The 24,523-nt window shown below is 39.0% G+C and overlaps 1 protein-coding gene across 2 annotated transcripts in view; it reads right to left on the bottom strand.

The window, feature by feature from the left end:
• plxna2 (plexin A2) overlaps positions 1–24,523 on the bottom strand; it is a 280,254-nt gene that overhangs the window by 18,428 nt on the left and 237,303 nt on the right. For both annotated transcript variants that reach the window (XR_005130735.1, XM_017694224.2), the window contains exons 22-26: positions 23,648–23,916; positions 12,940–13,006; positions 10,734–10,880; positions 10,178–10,337; positions 8,105–8,208 (exon numbers count right to left, since the gene is read on the bottom strand). Coding sequence is in view for 1 of the 2 variants with exons in the window: in XM_017694224.2 (XP_017549713.1) it covers positions 8,105–8,208; positions 10,178–10,337; positions 10,734–10,880; positions 12,940–13,006; positions 23,648–23,916 (747 nt within the window). In the remaining variant the exon portion in view is untranslated. The remainder of the gene's footprint in view (positions 1–8,104; positions 8,209–10,177; positions 10,338–10,733; positions 10,881–12,939; positions 13,007–23,647; positions 23,917–24,523) is intronic.

The following is a 24,523-nucleotide window of genomic DNA, read 5'->3' on the forward strand; positions in this document are numbered from 1 at the left end:
CTTCTCTAGCTTCTGACAGAGCTCCTGAAGGCTGCTGGTAGATCTACCACACTCCTCCACTCTCTGGGCTAACGATGAAACCCCCTCCGTCTTCCTCCTTCCCTCGCTCCCCCTTTTTCCTCCATCTCCTCACCCAGGACTATTAGTGAGCGTCCAGCCCAAGGCTCACTCCTGTGGTGGACATGGCTAATGGCCTGGCTGGAGAAAGCACTTGAAGCAGTGGAGGACTGTGGAGGAAATCATGTCAAAGATGACACTCCACTCATCATGCTGCCTCTCAAGACACTAACTCTGCTAACTTCTTTCTATCTTCTTCCCTCCCTCCCCTCCCCTCCCTCCCTCTCCCATTTTCTTCATTTCAAGTTTCTCTGACTTCCACCCTTGACATCTGGAAAGGCCCCATTACCAACACCTTTCACTGTTGTTTTTCCTCTCTCGTTCTCTCTCTACTGGAGATATTAAAAGCTTAAATTTAAAAGCGTCAAAAAAGAAAAAAAAAATCCAAACTTTCAAATGGTGACATTTCGAAGTGTCGGCTGTTAAAACGGTCAAGCCTGGCTATTAAACCGCAAATGCTGGAACGATCGACTAGTCATCTGGTGACATTAACTTCTTGCTTCATTCGTTTTACAGACTGCTTTGCTGCAAAAATCAATAGTTCTTTGGTTGAAAACACACAGAGGAAACAGACAATGCGGCAGTGTCAAGAAGAGGTGACCTACCAGGTGCCAATTTGGATCTTTGAAAGAGGCACAAAACAAGATTCTCATTGTTCAAAAACTGTGCTGCGGTTAGCATTAGCCTTCATAAGCATGGCTGCTTCACATAAAAGCCCCGATATGTTTTTTTCTGAAACTGCTGAGCCTTGCTTCTTCTAACCATACGTCAGGTTTAATAGGCGTTTAGCATACTTTGTTCAGTTAAATATTTAAACACTAAATGTCCACATCTCTTCTCAGCCACGCAAGTTCTACTTTTGTATTTTCTTTGTCTGGTGCTAAACTACAACTCAAAACACTCTGCGGATCTCTCTCTTACATTCTTAGTGTGAGCCGCTTTCTAAAGCGGCAGGAGGAGTGCATAGGGTGCGAGTGTGTGTGGGGAGGAGATGGCAGATGATTGAGTGAAGGTGGATTTGCCCTTGAGGGATAATCCTGGGCCAGGCGGGCTAGCTGATAGCGGTTGGGTGGGAGTGATAAGGGGCCAGCATTCGGCATGATAAGGCCTCCATCAAACACAAAAAAGCCTGGCCTTTCTCTCCTATCTCTGATCCCCCTGCCCTCCTGATCCTCCAGCCCTCTCTGATGGCCATCAGCGAAGGCACACAGAGCAGGCAGGGTTTTAACTCAAAGGCCACCTTCAAGCAGGCAGCATCCAGCTTATCCAGAACAACACAGTTTTACTATAAGGATTTGATAGTTTCAGAGCATGAATGCATTCATAAATTTGCCATAAAATAACAAAGACATAAGGAATCTTTGTTCACACTTACTGATTTATGTATTTATATTTTGATGGCACCCGATTAGCTTATATACAGATCTGTGGTAACTTGCATTAAAAGATCTTATGTTTTCTCTTTACCTTAAAGCCACACTATGTATGTTTCAGGGATTTGGATACTTCTCTGGTATTCAATATTTTGTAACATCAGTTGTGCTTCTGACTGCTTCCCTGAGTGGATGAATCTGCTGACTGCGAGCACATTGAAAGGGCACTCATAATAACTCAGTCATGATAACTTGGTCAAAACGTGGTGAAAGACATACCTCCAGAGGATTTAAGTTAATATGGACAGATGTTTGATGTGATCAGAACAACTTCCCCAAAATCTGACCCGAAACATCAGGCTTTACAACTAGAAATTCTGAATTTTTAATAGCTAATTGAGTATAAATCTCAGTATGTCAACAGTTATCAAAACATTGTTGTTACTTTTGAATTTCCACCTTTAAATGTGTGCCTTAAGATGGTTGATGCTGGTCATCACAACTCATTTTTAACAGTGATAGGATGAAGACCTGGGTTACTGTTGTGACTATTTTTTATAACTTAAGAGTGTTAGCTTTAAGAGATTAATTTAATAGCAATTTATAGCATTTACAAAGCATTAACAGTGGACCATCAAAAGTGTTAGCAATTGTTTTAAAATAAACAACAATTTTACTAATATAAATCCAAAATCTCTCCTGAGTATGGCACAATGGACTGAAATTTCATCCTATGTATGATATGTAGTTATATTTGCACAACAGCCTCTGTCAGACAAATGACTCCGTCTCTGACATCATGCAGCATGTTCATTTATGGCTCCAGAATTACTTGTGCGTGTGCATTTGCATATGAGTGTTTTGCATAAAAGTGGGTGTGCAATTAGAGATACGGCTTAGATTGAATTTTGTCTGCATTTTTATCCACTTTCATAGAGAACGTGGCTGGTGTAGTGTAGTGGGTAACACCTCTGCCTTCTATGCTGGAGACTGGGGTTCAATCCCCCACCTGGGCAGGCACCATAAACTATGCCAATAAGAGTCCTTGGGCAAGACTCCTAACACTACCTTCGTGTACCTATGTAAAAAAATTAAATTGTAAGTCGCTCTGGATAAGAGTGTCTGACAAATGCTGTAAATGTAAAACAGTATGCTACACAGTGTCCAAAAACACATCAGGAAGTGAGATTATTTAACCACTCAACATGATTTAAGCAACCCTGTGATGGTTTAGATATGCTGCTTCCATGATACTAAGCATTTGTTACTTGTTAGTTACATTAGCCTTGCATCCCCAGACACTAAATGTAATTGAGAAGTAAAAGTGAAGAGAATATTCTAGTTCCTTTCAGCAATTAAACCAAATACTGATTTTTATGTTTGTCCAATTGCTGTACTCTCACCTATAGGTCAAATTTCCTCAGTTAAAACCAATGAAGACAATGCTGAATAATGTATATAATTAAAACAGATCTTGCCATCTGAAAATTGTGATTTTAATATCAAAATGATTAGCCCTAGCTGTAGAGGATGGAAAGCATGAAGAAGAAGCTCTCTTTGGGTATTATCAGCTGTAACACGTGTTTTTAGGCACACTGAGAGAACTTGCAAAGACACAATTAAGGCTCATTGCTTAATATGTGTTGGAACACTTCATGTCTAATTTCATACCATGCTCGATGTTTTACAACACATTGTAATTGCTTCTGCAACAGCTGAGCGGCATATTGTATGAGAGATATTCTAGGCATGGATCCACTGTCACTGACACTCACAAAGTCTGATACACTCTTGGATGCACAACTTAGCTCATGCTTTACGCATTTGAATTGTTCTTTTTTTCAGTCCTATCTCTTATGTCGCTCAAACCCTTGGAAATTTATTTGCTGTCCCAGGAGGCCCTTAGGGACACACTGCGAGCTTACAATAGTATTCAGCCACTCACACCTCTACTGATTAGAAAGAGAGAGATGAAGAAAAAAAAACAAACAAGAGAGAAAGACTCCTTTATGACTTTAACTGAAAAATTCTTAATGTCTTTATGTACTGTATATTGTATAATATATACCTATTGGTATATAACTAAAGGCTTTGCTCACATGACCAATATGGAGATTATATGACCTATAACAATGCAGACTTTAAGCACAAGAAAAAAAAAAACAAAACAGATAACTGGAAATACACTGAAATGTAAAAACTTGCACTGTTTTAGTTAAACAGTGGTTTATTCACTGATATGGTTTAAGGATGTGCATGGGTACTTGAGAATTTGGTTAACCATCTTAGGTGCCAGTATAGAATCCTAAAATTATGCAGGTGATTGAAGACAAGGTAAATGTATGAGCTAACATTTCAGTAAAGTGATGATTTTATATTTAAATAGGATTATGATGTGATATTCTTGCCCATATTTATGAACGTATATTGTTGCTGTCCAACAAAAACACGATTCTCCATTTCTGTCGATTTTTATTTTTTCCCCACTTTTTGAATATGGCAGCTATTCTTTACATTACATAAAAATCTCAAGATGGATTGGCGAATAAATGTGTTCCAGAATAACTCTGGATGAATCCTCTTTACACTTGTGAAGTTACTCTTTTGGAGATAAATGTTTTTCTTTGTATGATGCACACTCATACACACATCTGATAATTTGTTCTGCTGTCTTATTTTTTCAGCACTAGCACTAATTCCCCTTTTAGAAAGATTCCTTGGGGTTTCAGCATGATATTCCCATGCCATGTTAAAGGTTATGTTTGGATGCACTTGACATGTATTTCTCAATTTAACCATAATGGTTTAGTGTTAAAATGTACCAGTTCATCGCTGTAAAAGAAAGGGAAATATTTTTGGCAGTCAGAGTGGCAAAAACCTACATGATCTGATTTTTTTCAATAGGATTTAAGCCATGGTTATATGTGGTTTCAAATCCAAGATTTGAAGCAAATTTGATTTGCCCTGCTGTGTGAGCAAAGTCTTAGAACAGAAGTGAACTGAGAGAGTGAGACAGAGAGGAACAGAAAGAAGAGGCTTGGGGGAAGGAGAACTCTAGACTAATAAAAGCCTTACTTTATCAACTAGTAGACTAATCACCCTTGCAATCACAATCAGTAATCAGTGGGGATGCACTTCATGTCTCTTCTCCACTGACCACATCACTATCATGCCCCTGTAGGCAGCTGCTGATTGGGGCTGCTGTCTACTGGCCTGTGAAAGAAAACCTACTCTATTGAGGGATGACAACTGACTTGCTAGAACTTATTCATACCCTGCAAAATGCTGTCTTTCAAATGGTAGGGTGCTCTTGTGGTCCAGGTAGGAAAATCTAGCTCTGTTGTCTTGAATCTAGAGCTCTAAAAAATGTAGCATTACAGGACAAGAGTAAATTCCATTGATTTATAAACATTTCTACATAATTTAGCTGTTAAAATGTAAAATCATTCAGAGTTCAGGTACAATGCGCCATCCGAGAGAAAGTTACAGACAAAGCTGTTCATGGCGATGACAGGAACTAGATATTTGAAGTGTTTAATACCTCTAAAAGCTATCTCACAGAAAGCTAATACACACAGTAGTTTTGCTATTTTTGACATAAAGCATACTTTTTAAAACCCATTCAGGTACATGCAAGCTATTAAAGTAGTCAAAGTATTGCCCAAGGCAAACACACTTTTACACACTATTACATAACTATAAAAACTCACCTCTGTATAGAAATATGAGTCAACACCATTCTCTATACAGCAGCAATTCACTCAAACATCTTCTGTACATCTCAACAATGAAACTGTACAGAAATTGGGAAAATTTACTACTAATTTCATTACTAATGTACATTAATGTAATGAGATTGTATTAAAAGTCATTTTGGACTATTTTTACTGGCTCATTTCCTCTAAAACATCTTAGTGTTAAGACCTTAACAGGGAGACAGGGTGTTCACCATGATGCTTGCTCTACCATTTAACAATCATCTAAGAATTGCTATGATACTTTCTGGAAACCCAGCCATTCTCGTTACGAAAGGTGATGGGTGAATGGCATTTTCAAACAAAGTAGAGAGTAAAAAGAGAGTAACATTCTTAAGACAGCAACAAAATGCAATGCAATAAACATGAAATAAGCCCTCACACTGAAAGGTGTCTGCAGTCTTTTGCATCTTAGTGTGTGTAGGGATACAGATACTGACCAGAGTGGATGAGTGCATGATGACTTTTGCCTATTATAGCCTCCCTCTCTCATTCAGACTCAGTCTTCCTTATCCATGTAGGAGAATCAGCAGGTATTGGTTCCCCCATTCAGCTTCTCATTAACTGTTTATGTTTCACTCACCCACACATACACACAGACACCTCTATGAGGTTTAATAACGTCATGAGAGCCGTATTCTGCATTTGTGAAATCACAAGCAGGAACTTGGCAGGGAATCTCAAGTGCCACTCTGCTGTGAATGTGGTGCCGTACCTCTAAAACGATGCCAACTGCACACTCTTTTCTGCCTCTCTCATCCACTGTGCCTTTCCTTTTCTTCATCTCTCTGTGCAGCCTCTCAGGCTCTATCAAGTGTTTAGGCAGTCACACACACATACACACACTCCCTTAGATCTGTCATCCGCACTGCACACAAGGATCCTTTAGTGTGTGTGTGTGTGTGTGTGTGTGTGTGTTGTGTCATGTCTGTGGGGCGTGTGTGTCTCCTTCCCAGCAGCATTTCTTATGGATAATGAGTGAGATAAAGGGTGATGAGCAATATGAAGCAAGCTAAGCCAGAGAGACGACCCATTACAAACAAACAGTGCTCTCCATCAGCACACTGGAAACACACGCTCTCTGAGGAGAACAAGAACACTGTAGACAGAGAGACAAGAAGTGAAAGGTTGGGGCAGAGTGAGAGACATTGAAAGGTAGTAAAGAGGAAAGTAAGCAAGAGAGACAGAGAAAGAGTCAGAGGGCAAAGATAGTGAGACAGTAGAGAAAGAGAGAGAAGGGTAAAGAGATTGAAAAGAGATGGACAGATAGTAAAGACAGAGTGAGAAAGGGTGAGAAAACAAAAGAGAGACAAATAGACAGAGGGGGTAAAGCGAGAGAGACAATAGATGGTAAGGGGAGACATGAAAGAGAGGGCGAGGTAAAGACAGAATGTGAAGCAAGAGGGAGAGACAAAGATGGAGAGACAGAGAGAGAATGAGAGAGAGAGAGACAGAGAGAGAGAGAGAGAGAGAGAGCAAGAGAAAAAAAACGTTAACAGAGAGATACAGGGAGAGAGTGAGAGTGTGGAGAGAGAGAAATAGTAAGATGGAAAGAGGAAGACAGACCAACAGAAAAAGACAAAGTCAAAAAAGAAAAAATTATTTAGAGTGTGTCTCTCTCTTTCTCGCTCTCCCCATTTCTCTCATGTCATCAGCAGCACCTGATCTGGTGGGGTGTTCAGTGGGGGCTGATTACAGTAGGCTGGAGATAAAAGGCAGCATGACATGGCTAAATATGCATATCAGATAAGAAACTCTACTTAGACAACATTCTTCACACACACATACACACTGAGCCCCTTCAGCCCACTTGTCCAATAATTGCTTGTATTTCATGCTAATCAGAAAGAGCCGCTGCTGTGGCTGCTGAGGGACAGAGATGGAAAAAGCTCTGAGGCTGCATAATATAGTCAGAGCTGAAAAACCAGCTGTGGTTCAGACTGGTAAATTTGTGTATGAGTCAACAGACATATTCTGCTTCCTTAACAAGGATTTTAAGAACACCTGTATCGCTAACAGGATTTGCATGTGTTCTTAAGTCAGGTTACTTACACACACACACACACACACACACACACACACACACACACACACACACACACACACACACACAAAAAGTCATGTATGCTTGGTAGGGGTGGACTGATTCTAATTTCTTTAAAGCCAAATTGGCTGATGGCCAGTTTCCTTGTTTCCTGAAGTTTATGGTTAATGGGTAATGATGGTTCATTGTAGATCTGGATTCCTTTATGATAGTGATTTTTAAAAAAATGTTTTCTTTAATTTTTTTGTTTTTGTATGTAATGTTGATATTGATAAATAAGTGGTGATGGAAAAAACAACCAAAACATTTTCTTTAAGAACTATTTTGCGCTATAATGCCCTATGTGTACCTCTCTACCGTGAATAAATAAAATTAAATAAATCAACAAAACAAACATATTATTCCATGTGTTTTTGTACCTTCTTGTGTTGTAACCTTCTATTATATACCTTACAGAGGCATTAAACACTTTGGGTGTCTGGTTCTTATCACCATCACTGAGAACAAGTGTGACTTGTTAAGTTTCTCTAGAATGGCACTTTATGCATTCCACCACTTTGAATGACTTTGCTTGAATCTTAATTATTTAATAACACAGAAACTTAAAATAATCAGTGGAAACAAAGTTACTTATAATGAGAGCTGAGGATGTAGAAGCTGAAATGTTTATGATTTTGACTATGTGTGGTATTTTGAATATGGCTTCCAGCATAACAGGTCACCCAGACCCTCTCTCAAAGATATTGATTCATAGAGCTTTGTTTATTTACAATTACTTGGCAAAATTGACTGACTTACAAGTCAAAAGACCTTACCTGGTAGTGCATGAGGGTATTGAGTCTCTTCCAGTCATTCTCAATTTTTGTGGTGATATCTTCATCCTGCAAGACCACGCGTGCCATTCGGCCCTGACGCCACTCTAAAAATAAATAAATAAATAAATACATGAATTAGACAGTTATTCAGCAACACACATGCAAACGTGCAACATAATGAAATGCTAAAGACTGTTGATGGGAAACAGACAGGTTCAGAGAGAGAATGATCACTCATTTTCCCCTTTGTTGAATAGTCTTCATTTGATAGTCTGCCAGATGCACAGATGATGGCTGTAAAACACACACACACACATCCATCCACACTTGGCGGTGCCAGTTCCAGGCACGGTCACCCAAAAAGCTCGTAATGGAAGCGGCTGTTCAGGCTGAGGTGTTGGGAGGCTGATTTGCAGCGCTGATAGGGGGGCTTTTGTGCTATATGAATGTGAAAAGTGTGTGTGCCAGATATGAGGCAGGGAGTCAATCTGGTTAGTCCGTCTGTCATCCTTCACCCCGGTCAGTCAGATACACGAACATATCCACAAACACACTAATACAACACACAAATACATAGCCATCGGCACATTGGATAAGGCCGCAGACATGGTAGAAAAGTCCTGCATTATGGTGTGATTTTGGTGTGACAACTGACCCACTAGAAACAGAACAAACAGAAACATTAAACTAATAACACAATCTAAATCAGCAAGATATGGAAAAAAAATGATTGGCATCATAGATTTGAACAATATTTCAAATCGATATTGGATGATATAATTTTTGCACTCTGGAAGAGCAGAATATTTGGAATGCTGGATAACGGACTCCCAATTAAAAAAAAAAACTTTCTCAATCAGGAACAAGCTAACTTCCAAAGCGGCGAGTGAAAACTTCCCTCTGACTAAGAAACTTTCTCTCAACCTGTGACAAGCTAACCCTGCTGAGTTGAGTGAAAATCTCTGTCAGACTGAGAAACTTCTTCTTGGCTATGAACGAGCTAACTCTGCAGTGAAGAGTGAAAATCTCCGTCAGACTGAGAAAGTTTTTCTCAGCTGGCTAAGTGCAGAGTAAAAATATCTGAACTGAGAAACTTTCTTTCGGCCAGCACTGAGCTAACTTCCATAGTCCAAACTGAAAATCTCTTTTCAGGATTTTTTTCTTCCCTGACAAGAACTGTGTGTACATTTGTTCATTTGTGTTCTTATATGTCGGTTGTTTAAATTATAAAGACACCTCTGGTTTTAGAAACATGATACATAAATTAAATGCATTACTATTACTATTATGTTCCCATTTCTACAATTTATACATTTTTAATGTATTGGCATTGGCAGTGGCAAATATGCTAATGAAAAGTATCAGATATCGGCCCCCAATTACGTATCGGTGCACCTCTAAAATGACTCCATATTCTACCTCTCTTTTGTGATTCAATTTACAGTCAGGTTGAAGGAAAATATGGCTACACACTGTTTGTGCTTCATCCTTTTTGAATCTTCAGTGCTGCTATACAAAGGACTGCCCCTTCAGAGGGGGCAGCCAGAGCAGCTGTGCTATTGACTGACCATGTGAATTTGTGCGCCAAAGCTCATAAAATTTGAGCTCGAAATCTAGTTTAGTATGCAAACATTTTAACAGTGTAAAATCCTTCAACTTGATGATTGCCACAGAAATGAATGTAGTTTCCCTCATGAAATTTCACTTTTAAAAAGCTACAGTGATTGCTGATTAGTGTGTAGAGATGCTCCGATATGGGAATTGTGGGCCGATGATTTGCTGATGTCAACATGTGAACGTTTGTAAAATGTAGAAACTGGAACTACATATAGCTGAAAGAGCATTACAGAGGAACGTAACTTTTATTTTTGCAGGGTTACAGATGCAATTATAATAATAAAATGCAGATGATTTAGCACAGTAACCCAGTGTCACCTAAATGTTCTGCTCCTCCAGAGTACATAAATATGCCATCAAATATCGTTATAATGTATCAGCAAAATGTCTAAATGTCGACCTGATGCCGATATGATTTCGATATCATGCTGTATCCTCTGCTGTGTGTGTACTCACCCAGATCCATGTCCACTGCTCTAGGTCTCTGTGAGTAGGGCATGTTCTTGTAGACAGCATCCAGTATCTTCTCCTTCACCTGTGTAATCGTATCGCAGTTCAGTACTTTCACTGCAATCTCCGGGCTGTTCTCGTTATCCGGATTCACACAGTTCAAAATCTGAGAGAAAGAGGGAGGGACAGAGGGAGAGAGAGAGAGAGTGAGTGAGGATGATGAGGTTGATATGGATGAAGACTAAGCTGTGCTCGGAGCGCTCTGATGGTTCCTGTTCAGGTTCAGGTTGAGAAAGCATTGGGTTCGTGGAAAGGCCGAGAAAAAGGCCATTTGCTGGCCCCAGAAATCTAATTTCACACTCACTGCAGGAGACCAATTTCAGCTTCAGCATGGTATTAGTGCCTAATGAGCGCCGCCAGCCCTCAGCCAGGCTGCCTCATTGCAAACACACGTATACAATGGAATATAACACATATGCTCATGGTACATACACACACACGCACACACATATACACCTGGCCACAGCATTACACCATGCAAGCGTGCCAGCAGGCTACTAACCAGAGTCTTGTACTCTATCTGCTGTCGAATCAGTTTGTCTTCGCTGAGGGAGTAACGTGCTTCTCCTGTGATGGCATCTATAGGGCCTTTCTCCATCTGCTGCTTTATAGCACAGTACAGCATAAACAGAGGCTCCCCAGCACACTCCTATAAGGGGAGAGAAAACATGAGTGTAAAATTGAGAGGACATCATCTCTACTTCAAAGATGCTGAAGACGTACACAAAACAAAGGCTGGATGTACACACAATGTGAAGAGTAATACACGTTAGGCTAGGGTCAATAATGGTATACCAAGGGCCAAATGTACATATTTGTTTCTTTACAATAGCTTGTCTTCTGTTTGGGCCTTCAGGCTTCTTAATGGCTTGTTCATGATTCATTTGATTGTCTCTATCCATCTTGGTTTTGGCCATCCTCTTCTTTTACTTTCAGCTATTCCAAGCATAACTGTGTTTTCCAATGAATCAGTTCTACTTATATGTCCAAAATAAGATTATCTTAATCTATTTGTTATCTAAATGTATAAGGCCTACATTTTTTCCTGTCTGCTTTTTTATTGTCCAGCTTCCATATCCATAAAAAACATAGTTCACAGCCTAGACATTTCTTCCTTTATCATTTCTCTGCCAAGTGCCAATCTTTGCCCTATTTCTTCATCGCTGTTGTTAATAATACATCCAAGGAGGCAAAAACAGTCCAAAAACAGTGCTTTTACATCTTCATCATCAGTGGTAAGGTTAGTGTTCTTTCCCACTGTCATAACCTCTGTTTTCTACATATTGAGCAATGTATGCGAGAAGAAAATTTCAAAATGTGCCTTGATGTGGCTGCAGTATGTACTCACAGCACGTCTGTAATTGACCTTCAGTTTATTAAGGCTGTAGCTAATCATGGCCTACTGATTGTTCTTGAAGATTCTTTCCCACTAAAACATTCTATGAGGGAATAATTCTACTCAAAAAAACAATAACATGGAAAGTCAGTGCCATAGCAGTCACTAGGCAAATTCTGGAGGAGTTCTCAGAGCTGAGACAGTATTATTTTTCTGTGTTATACTCAAGTCTCCTAGAAACACGCTTTTGAAACACCACGGCCTATTTTTACAAGGACACAATTCGATGTAAATTCTCTGATCATCCAAATTTTAGTACACTGAATGGAATATGTAATAATATCTTCACCCATTTTAGAGTGATCTTACTACATTTGGCACAAACATTTCAACATGCATATGTATAATTGAGTTTTTTTTTTCATGTACATGCGGCACAAACTGTGTGTTTAGCTTTACTTGTGAGATTTGTGAGTAACAGGCACGTCCTTTTGGGCAGAATGCATCCCGTATCTAAAACCTAGCGCACAAGGCTTAGTACATCTGGTCTTGAGTATTCCTGGCTGGCTGACTACAGGGACTAAGCCAGGCCCAGGCCAATTTCACTACATCTCGCATACACACCTTCCCAGGCCCAGGCCTGCTTCACTCAGGATCTTACTTACACATGCATATTGATCCACACCAGAAAAAGGCTTACAGCATTATTTAATGTTTAAAAAAAATCCCTGCCTGACTTAAATGCAGAATAGTAAAATACAGAAACATTGACTGTGCATGTAACTGCTAAGTCTTAATAATCAACCAATAGATTTTTTATATAAAGACAAGCCAACTTATTTAAAGCATAAGTGCACATTCATAAATAATGCGTGGTGTGGTTGCTTTATCCATTAAACTAGGTCCAAAAATACGCAGACAATCCTTCTAATTAGTGAATTCAGCTACTTTAAGGTGCATTCATTGCTGACACAGGCACACACACACAGCTCTGTAGAAAAACATTGTCAACAGAATGCCAAATGTCAGAATGAGCAGTGGAGCAGTGAAACTGTGTTCTCTGGAGTGATAGGGCATCTCAGGGATGAACTGGAGTGGTATTTGTGACTCAACTATTCATCAAACATAACTACTTAACCTCACTAATGGTCTTGTAGCTAAATGCAATCAAATCCTCACAGTAAAGTTTCAATATCAAGTGAAATACCTTCCCAGATTAGACATATAGAGAACAGAGACTGTTAATGCAGTGGACAGACTCCCTATTATTACCCTTGATTTCAGAAGACATTTTACATGAGCATGTCTCTTTTAACATCTGCACATGTAATGTATGAGTTGAATGGCATTGATCTACTACAGGTACAGTTACCTTGAGGAACTTGTGAAGGAGGAAAGCAAACCAGTTGGTGAGCATCTTCTCAGCCACAGACTCTGTCCTGAAACACACATGCAATGCTCAGTGAGTATCTGGGGACCACACTCACACTCATAAATACCTAAGATTAACTTCATAGTAGTTACAGGGGCTATACAACTAATTGAAGACAATTCTTTAGCGCAGTGTTAGGGATGAAGAAAAAAAATAAAAAATCCATTCATGGCATTCATGGAGAAGTTCATGCCAGGTGCTGTGGGGCAACATTGTCCCAAATGAAAGCAATTTACCATTATTTTACCATCATCAACATTATCAAAAACAAATGGTTGATTTTAGCAGAGATTTTGAAACATCAGTGTAATTTCCTGTTAAGACTGCAGTTCTGCACTATATTGGTGTAAATTAAGCTTCTATTGTATGTGCTGTTTCATAATCATCATCGTCATCAATATTATTATTATTATTACTATAAAGCTGGAAAGAGATGTGGAGCAGAGCTTCGAGAGGGAAGCTGCAAGAGCGCAGTACAGATATGGACAAGAGAGGCAGTGATTCCACTCTCTCTCTTCCTCCTTTTCACCCTTCCTTCCAACTCGGCTTGTCCATTTCCGTATTATTCTCACTCCGTCCTGACCACGAACACTTTCATGTTTGCCTGGCTTTGAAGCAGTGCGAAGGGCGTGTTTGCGCACACACACACACACAGACACACAGACACACACACACACACACACACACACACACACACACACACACACACACACACACACACACACACAAACCTGCATGTGAACTCAAATTAAACACACTCACAAACAGATTTACATACTATTCTTTGGAGAACATGAAGAGTATTGAGAAGAGAGAAATCCTGAGGTTTTTTTGTTGAGGGGAGAAGAGTAGGTGTAAAAAATGATATAAAAAAAAAAAAACAAGGAAAAGAGTGAGAGAAGAGAGGGAACAGACGAAAGAGAGCGCGAGAACAAACAGCATCCAGACAGGAGTGGTTAACGAGCATGAAAAATACATGAAAGGGTTACTCTCTCTCCAACAGAACAGGACGCCTGTGGAATACCAATACCTTTCCTCCTCCCGCTATATCACACATGCATACACGCACACAACCACAGGCTTCCTTTCACCTCCAAACAAAATACAGACACTTGAATTTTTCCCTAGCATAAGCACGCATTGTACTCTCATGTGGTGTCTGTGTATTGCGGACACTAATGTATTTGTCACGCACAGAAACACACATACACACAGAATCAAACACAGCCTCACACTCTCTCTCACACACCGCACTCATGTCTACTGCAGGGCAGGGATGCAGCTCACTGCCAATTTACTCAACAGCAATCGGGGAAAATGTCTCTCTTAATGCCTATGAAAATATCTACAATTACCTCTGAAACAACAGCCAACAAAAGTTTGTCTGCGCATGTTGTGTATATGTCCATTTGTATGTAGTCAGAGAACAAGGTGTGAATGAGACTGAAGTTGGGTTTGTCACATGTTGGAGTTGCCATCATTTTATGAAGTGCCAGTTAAAAGGATAGCACGCCAAAAAAATTAAAAGAATTAAAGGCAAATTCCACCATTTTTTCCAAAACTGGTTAAGATGTAAACAGTCACTCAGAGTGTTTTTGTGAAATGCTCAGTTCTTATGAAACTAGAGTCAGAATTGTTCACATGGGTGGTGATAGAAACCAGATGTCAGACATAAGCTTTATGCATTGTGATGGTTCCTATGACCACTGTAAAAAATCTATGAGTCTGTAGATTTATCTTGGAAACAGCAAGCTGAATTTTACACAGCACACATGAAATGGCAACAACACACTTCTAGATCAATGCTGAAACCAACTACATGCTTGATGAAATGAAGAATTTGAATATTCTCCATCTTCTAGATGTTCATTGCTGGTAAAACAAGTGTTTAGAAAGCCACTGCATGACATTTTACTGATGATTACTGACAAAATCTGATTTTCTGCAGTTACTGCATTATTAAGTGCATGTAAACACACAAACACACACTGTGTGATGGACGAGGTAGACCTTGCTAGTGGGTGGAACTGGACATGACTAAATTGGTAGAAAAACATGGGGGAAAACAAAAATTATAATTTTGAATTGAAAAACTAAAGAATCAAACCTTTGATAGGTCAAGCGACACTAATACACCAATTCGGGTAATCATGACTGCAATAATTACACATGAAATTCTGCTACAGTTGAGATGGTGTCCAGCACTAAGCCGTCTATTCTTCTTAACTTCATTAAAGAACTCTCCCCTCCAACTCTTAATCCAACCACATTATTCAATTCCACACCACAAAACAAGCAGTTTGCTCACTCGGATGTGCCAAAAAGGCCTTGCTGATCTTTATAATGCTGCTTAATACACTAGTGTGTGATGTGGTGCCTTTATCAAATGGTGATGCGGTGTCTGAAAAAGGCTATGAGCAGATTTAACAGAGAGAACGATAAAACAAGCCTGTCAAACTGCGCTATTTCTATAAAAATATCAAATGAATGTGTCTGAGTCAACTCTTCCTCCTGTAAATGTATTCCAGGCTGCCAAGGCTAAAAAGAGAACTTTTGTTCCCTGATCTAGGAGAGAGAGGGGGGGGGGAGATAAAGGAAGAGAGAGAGAGACTGAATGAGAGAGTGATGTAACTTGGAGTTAGAAGGGTGAAAACCCCTCACTGACTCTTTTCATACCTTTATGAAAAGAGCATCTTTATGCTGAACTTGTTATGTGATTACATAGTGAGATGGACATGTGTATGTGTGTGCACAGGTTCCAAATGTACAGAACATATGTTTATGTCTTCGTTTTTTGCTGCTTCCTCTGGCTTTTGAACTGTTTTTTCTACTGTGCTCTGGACAGAGGGCTACGGTGTGTGTCCCTGTGTATTTAAATGTGTTTGTGTGTTTGGGAGACTGGTGGACACACACACACACACACATCTAGCTGAACGACAGCATGTTTGATGTCGGTTGCATCAGGCATAGGCAGATGGAGGTTCTTGTGCCTTTATCATAATTATTCCTGCAATCACAGGCAGCCACTTGATTGACAGCTGCAGGGTTGCGCACACATACACACTCGCTCAGAGCTATACAGAACTCATGCCTCCTAGTATGCTGCTTCTTTTGCAAATATGACTAGCACTGAAATATTTTCAACAATCACCAGGTTCCTAGTCCTTCTCAACTGTAACCTTCTTTCAGAGCTGCACATGGACGACGTCGTTGAAAACTGAATTTTCCGTTTAGATTTTAGAATATTTACATATAATATGTAAATATTTCTCCAGCCCATATAATCCTTATATGGCTGTCAAAACAGCTTGTGATGTCACAAATACAAATGTACTTACATTTATACAACAATTGGTTCCAGCCACACAATGAATTGGTTGCGAAGCATTTTAATCATGCTGTTATTTCGCCACACTGTATCACGCCATTGCTAAGTAACCACTTTGACAGCTGTAGGAGATGCTCAAGCTATTTGAACATTTTTACTTCTTACTTTGCCTCAAACAGAAAATGGATAGTTTTAAGATTATATTTGACCGACAGCCGATTTGGTCCGACTTTGGAGATGAGAGTACACTAAATTCCCAAGCTATCATTACCACCGTTCACTGTCTACGGTAATTTAGCCCCACCCACTCATGCTGAAGCAATAAGGATTGCTCCAAATTTGAGTGCATATTGAATGAGCTACAAACAGGACGGACAAACAGAACAGAGATCAATAACTTTATCAGTCTTAAAGACACAGAAGCAAAAACAGCTGTGTAATTCTAAGAGATAATGAGAGGCTTGAAAATTTGCATGTAAAAATGAACTATAACTGCTTCTATTATATAAAAATGACAGAAACCCATAAATGGACCTCAAAGGGAAAAAATAAAAGACAAGAAAAATATAGGATATGGGCCATTTAATTAAAAGCACTTTCTACCAACTAACTATAGTTTTTAGGTTTTCATGATTTTATCTAATCTCAACTGGCTGTTTTATTCAGAACACTTGCAGGTGTAGAAACATGCCTTTAAAGTTATACTTACTGTATATTATTTCTGTCTAAATACTATTAATTGACCCTTCTGATGCAGATTTGTACAGGGTTTAGAGAGTAATGCAGAAGTAATTAGTAATGAGATTATTTTTTCTTAGAACTATTTGTCATTTTTAATGGAATACTTTTTTGAATGACTCCCCCGATACTGGTACAACTATAGGTATTTTACTCATACTGTACAGTAGAGTTTTAACTGGGAATGAAGTTTTGATCCAGACTCTGTTTTAGCCTTCCTAATTTTCAATGATAGCGTCAGTTAAATTAGCTTGTAGTGACAATGACTGCAGTAGTCAGATCACTGATAAACAAAATTAAAAAAATGAAAAGCCTGACTTTGAGCTATCCAAAATTAATCCTGTATTCCGCTTTAATTAATATATTCATCAATCAGAGCCTTCCCACAGCGCACTAAATGTTTTCAGTGTGGGCATATGACATAATGCTCTGTTCTCATCAAGGACGTTGGTGGACCTCACTACGACAACATGAGTGACCCCAGGGTGCCAGATTAAAAAAAAAAAAAATTAATATGAAGCACATTGCATTTTCATTCTCTCAATAATAAATGGGGTTTTTGGAGGGGGAGGTTGAACATGACATTAATGGTCTAATGATATTTTCCCACTCACTGGTGCACACTGACTAGGAATACAAACTTTGTTTTGGTTGATAACTGATTGTCATTACTGAGTGATTCGTTAACTTGCAAGCCTAGAATAAAGAATCTCCATTTTTGACGTTTTTCAGTTTTTGACATAATCTGAAAACACCTGCTACCTTTTACATTATGTGTAAATTTCATGGGGAATGGACTAAAAGAAATGACCCAAAATGAATTGGAAGAAGGTCTGGCTCCAAGCCCTCCACTGAAGGCTTTTTCCTTCGCCTGTAAAGTTATCATTTTTGAGACATTATGTTTTCTTCCGAAAAACATTGATCTGTTGACTAGTGATTTAAGTTAATTGCTTATTTAATTACATCCTTAATAGTGACAGTCATTAGAGAGGAGGGAAAAAAGTCCTTACATTTTGATGGAAGCTGACAGGAAAGCAAATATTTTGTCAGAATGAATCATTCTTGATATAAAAAGAAAATAAATGATTTCAAGTAGACTTAATGGTAATAAAAGTAGGGAGGAAAAATAAAGCAGGGAGAAAAGCAGGGCTAAATACAGGCCAAAATCCAGTAAAGGTGCTATTATAAGTAACCCAAACGAAATCTGAACCCAACCCAAGCCCAACAAATATTTCAAGCTCTGTGTAGGCCTATAGCTTTTGAAACGGAAGGTGACTGAGCTTTAATTGGAAAGAGGAAAAAAAGCTCACAGCCTCAAAGAGGCGAATCTCCAAGAACTCTTCATCACGTTCTATTATCTTACATATTTCCAAAACTCTTTTCCATAAGAGCCTCTAATTCTTTCACACACACACACACACACACACACACACACACACACACACACACACACACACACACACACACACACACACGCACACAAATCACAATGTGCACCATGCCTCCTCTTCTTCCAACCTCTCTCTCTCTCTCTCTCTCTCTCTCTCTTTCAAAGGCCGATCTTCTTCAGTTAGAGGAGAAAATGAATCAGTATGCACTTAATGGGAGCTATTTGCACTGTTAAATGAGCTTTGTCTCATCCTCAAGAAACAAGTCAAATAAAGTGTTTTGTGTCTTTTTTCTCCATATTTGAATGACTTAAAGAAAGACTCTCTCTCTTCTTTCTCTCTCTATTCTTTCTTTCTGACTCTTTCTTCCCTCCAGTCTTTTAATTGAGTATCATTAATGAACATCAGGGTTTCATTAGCCAATTACACATGGAGGGGGAATGTGCGTATGTGTGTGTGTGTATGTTTGTTGGGGGTAATGGAATGCCTCCGTGACGGGGGTGATACACAGAACAATGTTTCTTGCTAATAGCCCATTCCAGCTGCTCTGGATGGCTGAAAAATCTCATTATAACATGCAAACACACACACACACACACACACACACACACACACACACACACACACACACACACACTCATTCACACAACATGAGGAGTGAAAAAAGAGCCTGAGGCAATGGAGTCGTTCCATTTTTAGTCACCATTCCCCTCAGATTCAGATATCAAGACAGAGAGGGAGAGATGGCAAGATTGGAGGAAAAGTGAGAGAGAGAGAGAGAGAGAGAGAGAGAGAGAGAGAGAGAGAGAGAGAGAGAGAGAGAGAGAGAGATAACATCCTACAAACTGAGCTAAAAGTGTGCCTGCAAAGTCATAACTAAGTTGAAGCTACACAGAGGGACAATGAGAGACAGTGATGTTATGAGATAATGGAACAGAAATGTCACACAGCGAGAACATTGCCAGCACAGGTGGGTGGGGGAAAGTACTGGAAAGCATAGAAAAATAAAAACAATGAGAAAGACTCAAAAGTACACTACATTTTTTAAGATAGAACGGACGGCCTGCTTTTTAAAGTCCACCTACCACATAAAATAGGAGTAGATCTACCAGGATTATGGAATTAATAAAATAAATAAAATAAATTGACATTCTCAATGAATATGCATTAAAAGGTTGTATTAGGCACAGTGGTGATGCTGGAATTTTACACATCAGTGTCACTGCTAGGCTGAGAACTAACCACTGATGCAGGGCTAGAGGAACCAACCACTGAGGCATGGGTAACCCGATTTTTGTTGTCGCTTGTGTTTTTTCTGTGTACCAGAAAAATGGAGCCACAAGCAAGGTGTATGATTTAAACATGCTTCTCTCTATTTCAGCATGAAGAAGTAAACTCACTTCACCAGTGTTTAGGATCTATTTAATTGTGGTTAGCTGTCAGTGCAACCCTGCTCTCAAACCTGGTCCAGGCCTGTAGTACATGCCTTTTACATGATCAAATATAGACAAAATCCTGTTGGAAAGGTTAAATATGGAGCTTACCATGCTCTAGGCAAAACATAGGAAAGTGCTAGAAGCACCGGACAAGTCCACATCCTCATTATTTGCTAAATTATGTTATGATTAAATGCAAGTGGGTCAATTCAGGAAAATAAATTACTCACTCTGTTGACATGGTGCACAATTCCTCAAGATGTCTCATGTGCAAGCAACTGCCTTGAGGGTGTCTCTGACATACATATTTTCTCCCAGAGAAAAAGGGAAAGTCCTTTGTTCTAATTTCAAGGAAATGTTGTTAAATTACGCAGCATGAAAGTAGTTTAGTGGGTTACTTTTGTAACTTCACAAACAAGTTTTTTCTCCCTTTTCTATTTCCTTTGAATGCCTTAAGTATAACAGAGGGGGAGAGAGAGAGAGAGAGAGAGAGAGAGAGAGAGAGAGAGGTCTTTGAAAGTGATTAGTCAGTTAATACACACATCTATGCTGAGCTAGACTTGGCTTTGAGCTCTCTGTCTAAAACCTAACCTGGCATCTATAGTAGTGTTTTTTCCCAGCACAGCTCCCTTTAAATCCCTCTAACTTTATAACTCTATGAGATACAAAATCAACTCTAAATACTTTGATGTTAAATGATGATGCAAAATCACCCCTTTAAACATACCTCCACAACAGAGGAATGTGTATGAATGTCAGGAGTGTCTAGAAAAAATTTAATTAGTTCCAATCGTGTCCGATCACCACCTGCTGGTGTAAAATAAAGAGTGTAGAGAAAGTTGTAAATGTAAAACAAATATTTCTGAAAGGATGTGTAGATGTCACAAAACAGTTACTGAGAAAAGGCAATAGAAAAAAAGAAAAAATAGTGACAATTAAAAATAAAAAAGGCGCTGATGTTCTCAGAACAATGGACTAACCATCCAAGAGTCCAGATCTCAACATCAGTAAATGTGTTCGAGATTAACTGGATCACTATAGGCAGAAAATACAAATAACGTCTAAGACTGAACTTCAGTTTAACTGCGCGTGTGGAAAAATATTCCTGGAAATTGCACTGAAAAACTAAAAGTAAGTCTCTCAAAAAGAATGAAAGATACAATCAAGTCAAAGGGTTAGTTGTTGAGGCTTCTGTGCAATTTTCTCACTACAGATGTTTCTTGCTTTTAGAGCAGCAGCTCTGTCTTATTCTTTCTTCTGCTTCTTTTGGCAGAGTGAGAATCCAAAAGCAGCATGTTGAATTGATAATCCTGAAAATCTGGAAGATAATTAAATAATAAAAGAAGAACAATGAAAAAAATACTAATTGTTAAGTAAAACTATGGTTCTTCTTAGGCTGGTGGCTGGGCCTCCCAGCACCGGAGGATTACTGTATTATGTTCCTAATGATGACCGATAATGAAAGAGAGCCGCGTCTGTCACATTAAATAACAGCATAATCCATGTTTTTCGCTTCTGCTGCTAAGATCTATGTGCGTGCATATATTTTCTCTGACTATTAATGAGCTGCTTCATGTTGCAAAACACACCAATGAATTAAACTATCAAGAAGGAGAGGAGAGTGTGGGGAGGGGGAGGGGGTGAAATAAGAGAGATAAAGAGAGGTAGGAAGATTAATTCAAACATAATTTGTAGTTCATTTTATTTATTTATTTCATGCTTAAATTCTTTAACTTTGTTGTTTCATACTAATTGTTATTTGTTACTAATTATTGTTCTTTCACAGAATGTCATAAAAAAATAATTTGTGACCTCCTTTTAAATTAAAACTTATAAACTTAGGCATTTGTTGAGAGAGAGAGAGACAGAGAGAGAGAGACAAAAAGAGAAACACCAACAAAAAGAGAAACACAGACATGGGCCTTTAGCACTGAGTGCTTGTTAAGATTCCAGTGATTCAGTACTGCTGCACAAATAGTGTAACCAGAAGCAACTCTATTCAAGCTCAAAGCACAATGCACTCAACCCTCATTCACAGTGGTACTACAAGACTGGACAATGGCATCTGGGCCTTTGGGGGCTTCAATTAACCAATCCGTATCACTTTATAGTCAGCACTAGCGAAGCTAAGCTAGAAAAACTAGGCCTGGCTCAACTGACACTTCAACCTGGCTGCTCTGAAAAAAGCTGAATGTGGAGACAGAGAAGGTTAGAAGCCAGGGAGCAGAGAGAGAGAGAGAGAGACAGAGGGAGAGAATGAGAGCGGGAGTGAGGGAGGGAGGGAGGGAGAGAGAGAGGGAGAGAGAGAGATGGATGGGGAAAAGGAAGGGAAAGAGAAAGAGAGACAGGACCGAAGCCCAGCTGCTTTTAAATGTTTTATGAGTCGGCAGAACAGCGACGATAAATGACACTGACAACCGCACTGCATTCTGCGCAAGGAGAGAGAGGGGACGAGAGAGAGAGAGAGAGTGTGTGGGGAAAAGAGTGAAGGAATCAGAGAGAGAGAAAGTGAAAGAGAGAGACATAAAGAGGACATCCTAACACTGCTATGCTCCTCATTACTTCCCACAATGTTACAAGCCATAAGCTGGAGTGAGATAACGGGACAATGTGCCCTTTGGTCAATTAGTTCCATTTCAGCATGTGCAATCTACATCTTAAGTAGAGTGTGCAAGAGTGTGACTATGTGTTCTTTCTGAAGAGTGGATTTAATAATAAACTTACACAATTCATATTACAATACATAAACAGATTGGGGTGATTCATATGCAACTGAGAAAGTTTTGAAAAAATTTTAAAATTAAAAAAATTCTTTTATCTGTTTTTTAATGGACTAGCACCTTCTTACATGTCAGAATGTCTAAAGGACTATGCTGCACCAAGATGTCTAACATTACTGTTTCCAGCAAAAGAAGAATTACACGTGTTTTACCATTTATGTTTAAATAACATTGAAACACACATCAAGCGAGTCAATTATTTAAAACTGCAGACTTAAACATAATTATAACCAGCTCCAAACTGCTGGTTGCTAATGACAAAAATAAAGACTTGTACATTCAGTGTACCAATTAAAGAACTTTTACAGAATGTAAACAGTATTTGTGTGTTGGGCTATGAATTTATTAAAATAATTGCGACCTGTAAGCAGACAGAAGCTGTAAATACTGTCTGTGCTTTTTGCTACACTCTCAAAGGATTCTGTTAATAACCTTTAGCCAGCTAGCATGTCTAGGCATTTGGGGAACTCTAATAGCAACACTGCATCACTCTGAGCATGACAAACTCCAGTAAATTATTATGGGCTCTTTCACAGCTATATGCGTGAGGGATGCACCAAAATTTCGGCGAAAGAGAAAGAGACTAAAAAGAGAAAATTGGGCAAAAATTTTGATAAAAAAAAAAAAAAAATTATACAGCTCCACAATGTAAATATCTTAGACTTTACAAAACATTTAAATGGAAAATGAGAAACAGTGATTTAAAAATGCAGTTTGATCTTTTCACTCTTCTGTTCCAGTCAGATGTGTTCGAACAGTTTGAGAAGCAGCAGACCAAAAGTTAAAATGTAACCCATGTGGGAGATCATAAAAGCCATTTATAATCTCTTGCTATACAGAATAGAGCAAAACAACATAAACAGAACACTGCAACCTACATACTGTAGTGATTTTGTATGTTTATTGTATGTTTAATCATCAAAGGTGCTATAAGTCATTACTATTATTATTACGGTGTGTGTGTGTACTGTGCTGTACCTGCGCAGCAGCAGTTTGGGGTGGTTCTTGCTCTCCAGGTTTTTGTCAATGAGGTCTGAGAGAAGGTGTTTGAGCACATCTGTGGCATACTCCAGCCTTCCCTGCAGAGCCGTCATGATGAGGGAGGCCACGTTGCCGCGGTCGCGCATGGAGAACGAGCGCTGCAGCTCCAGCGTGCGGATAAATGTCAACAAAAACACCTTGTTGTTGATCAGCTGCGCAAACAACTTCAGAGCCTTCTCCACGTTTTGCTGTCCATTACCAGACACCTGCATCATATACAGGAACAGGAACACAAACACACGAACACACGCACACACAGACACACACACACACACACACACACACACACACACACACACACACACACACACACACACACACACAGGTACTGTATAAGCTTAAAGCAAAATGTCAGCAAAATCGGATTTACCCTTACTACAAATACACAGAAAAATACATAGCACAGCTGAAAACAAAAGTAACAGTCCTTGTGGAGCCCGTATATTTATACTTTTGATAGATAATGGTATATCATACAGTGTCAAAAAAAATCTAAGAAAAACAAGTATCTCCAAAATGGTACATTTATAGGAGAAGTCAAATACATTTGTAAATGAATGTAAAGATTCATTCAAAATAAAGAAAGATTTAATTCATAGTGATTTAAGAGCATTTCTATCAATTTTCAGATAATGTACAGCTGCTGTGTTAAATGATGTAGAAAAATACATATTGATAAAAATGGCATCAATAAGCAAAGGTATATGAGAGTACTCAACTTCAGATGAAGCAAGTGTTAAAAGATTTAGAGATTTAGTTTGCTGTGATGGGAAAAATACTTTACTTTCTTGTTAGCTCCAACAAGCTTGCTGC

The sequence above is a fragment of the Pygocentrus nattereri genome, chromosome 9 (assembly GCF_015220715.1).
Source record: "Pygocentrus nattereri isolate fPygNat1 chromosome 9, fPygNat1.pri, whole genome shotgun sequence".
Lineage (NCBI taxonomy): Eukaryota > Metazoa > Chordata > Actinopteri > Characiformes > Serrasalmidae > Pygocentrus > Pygocentrus nattereri.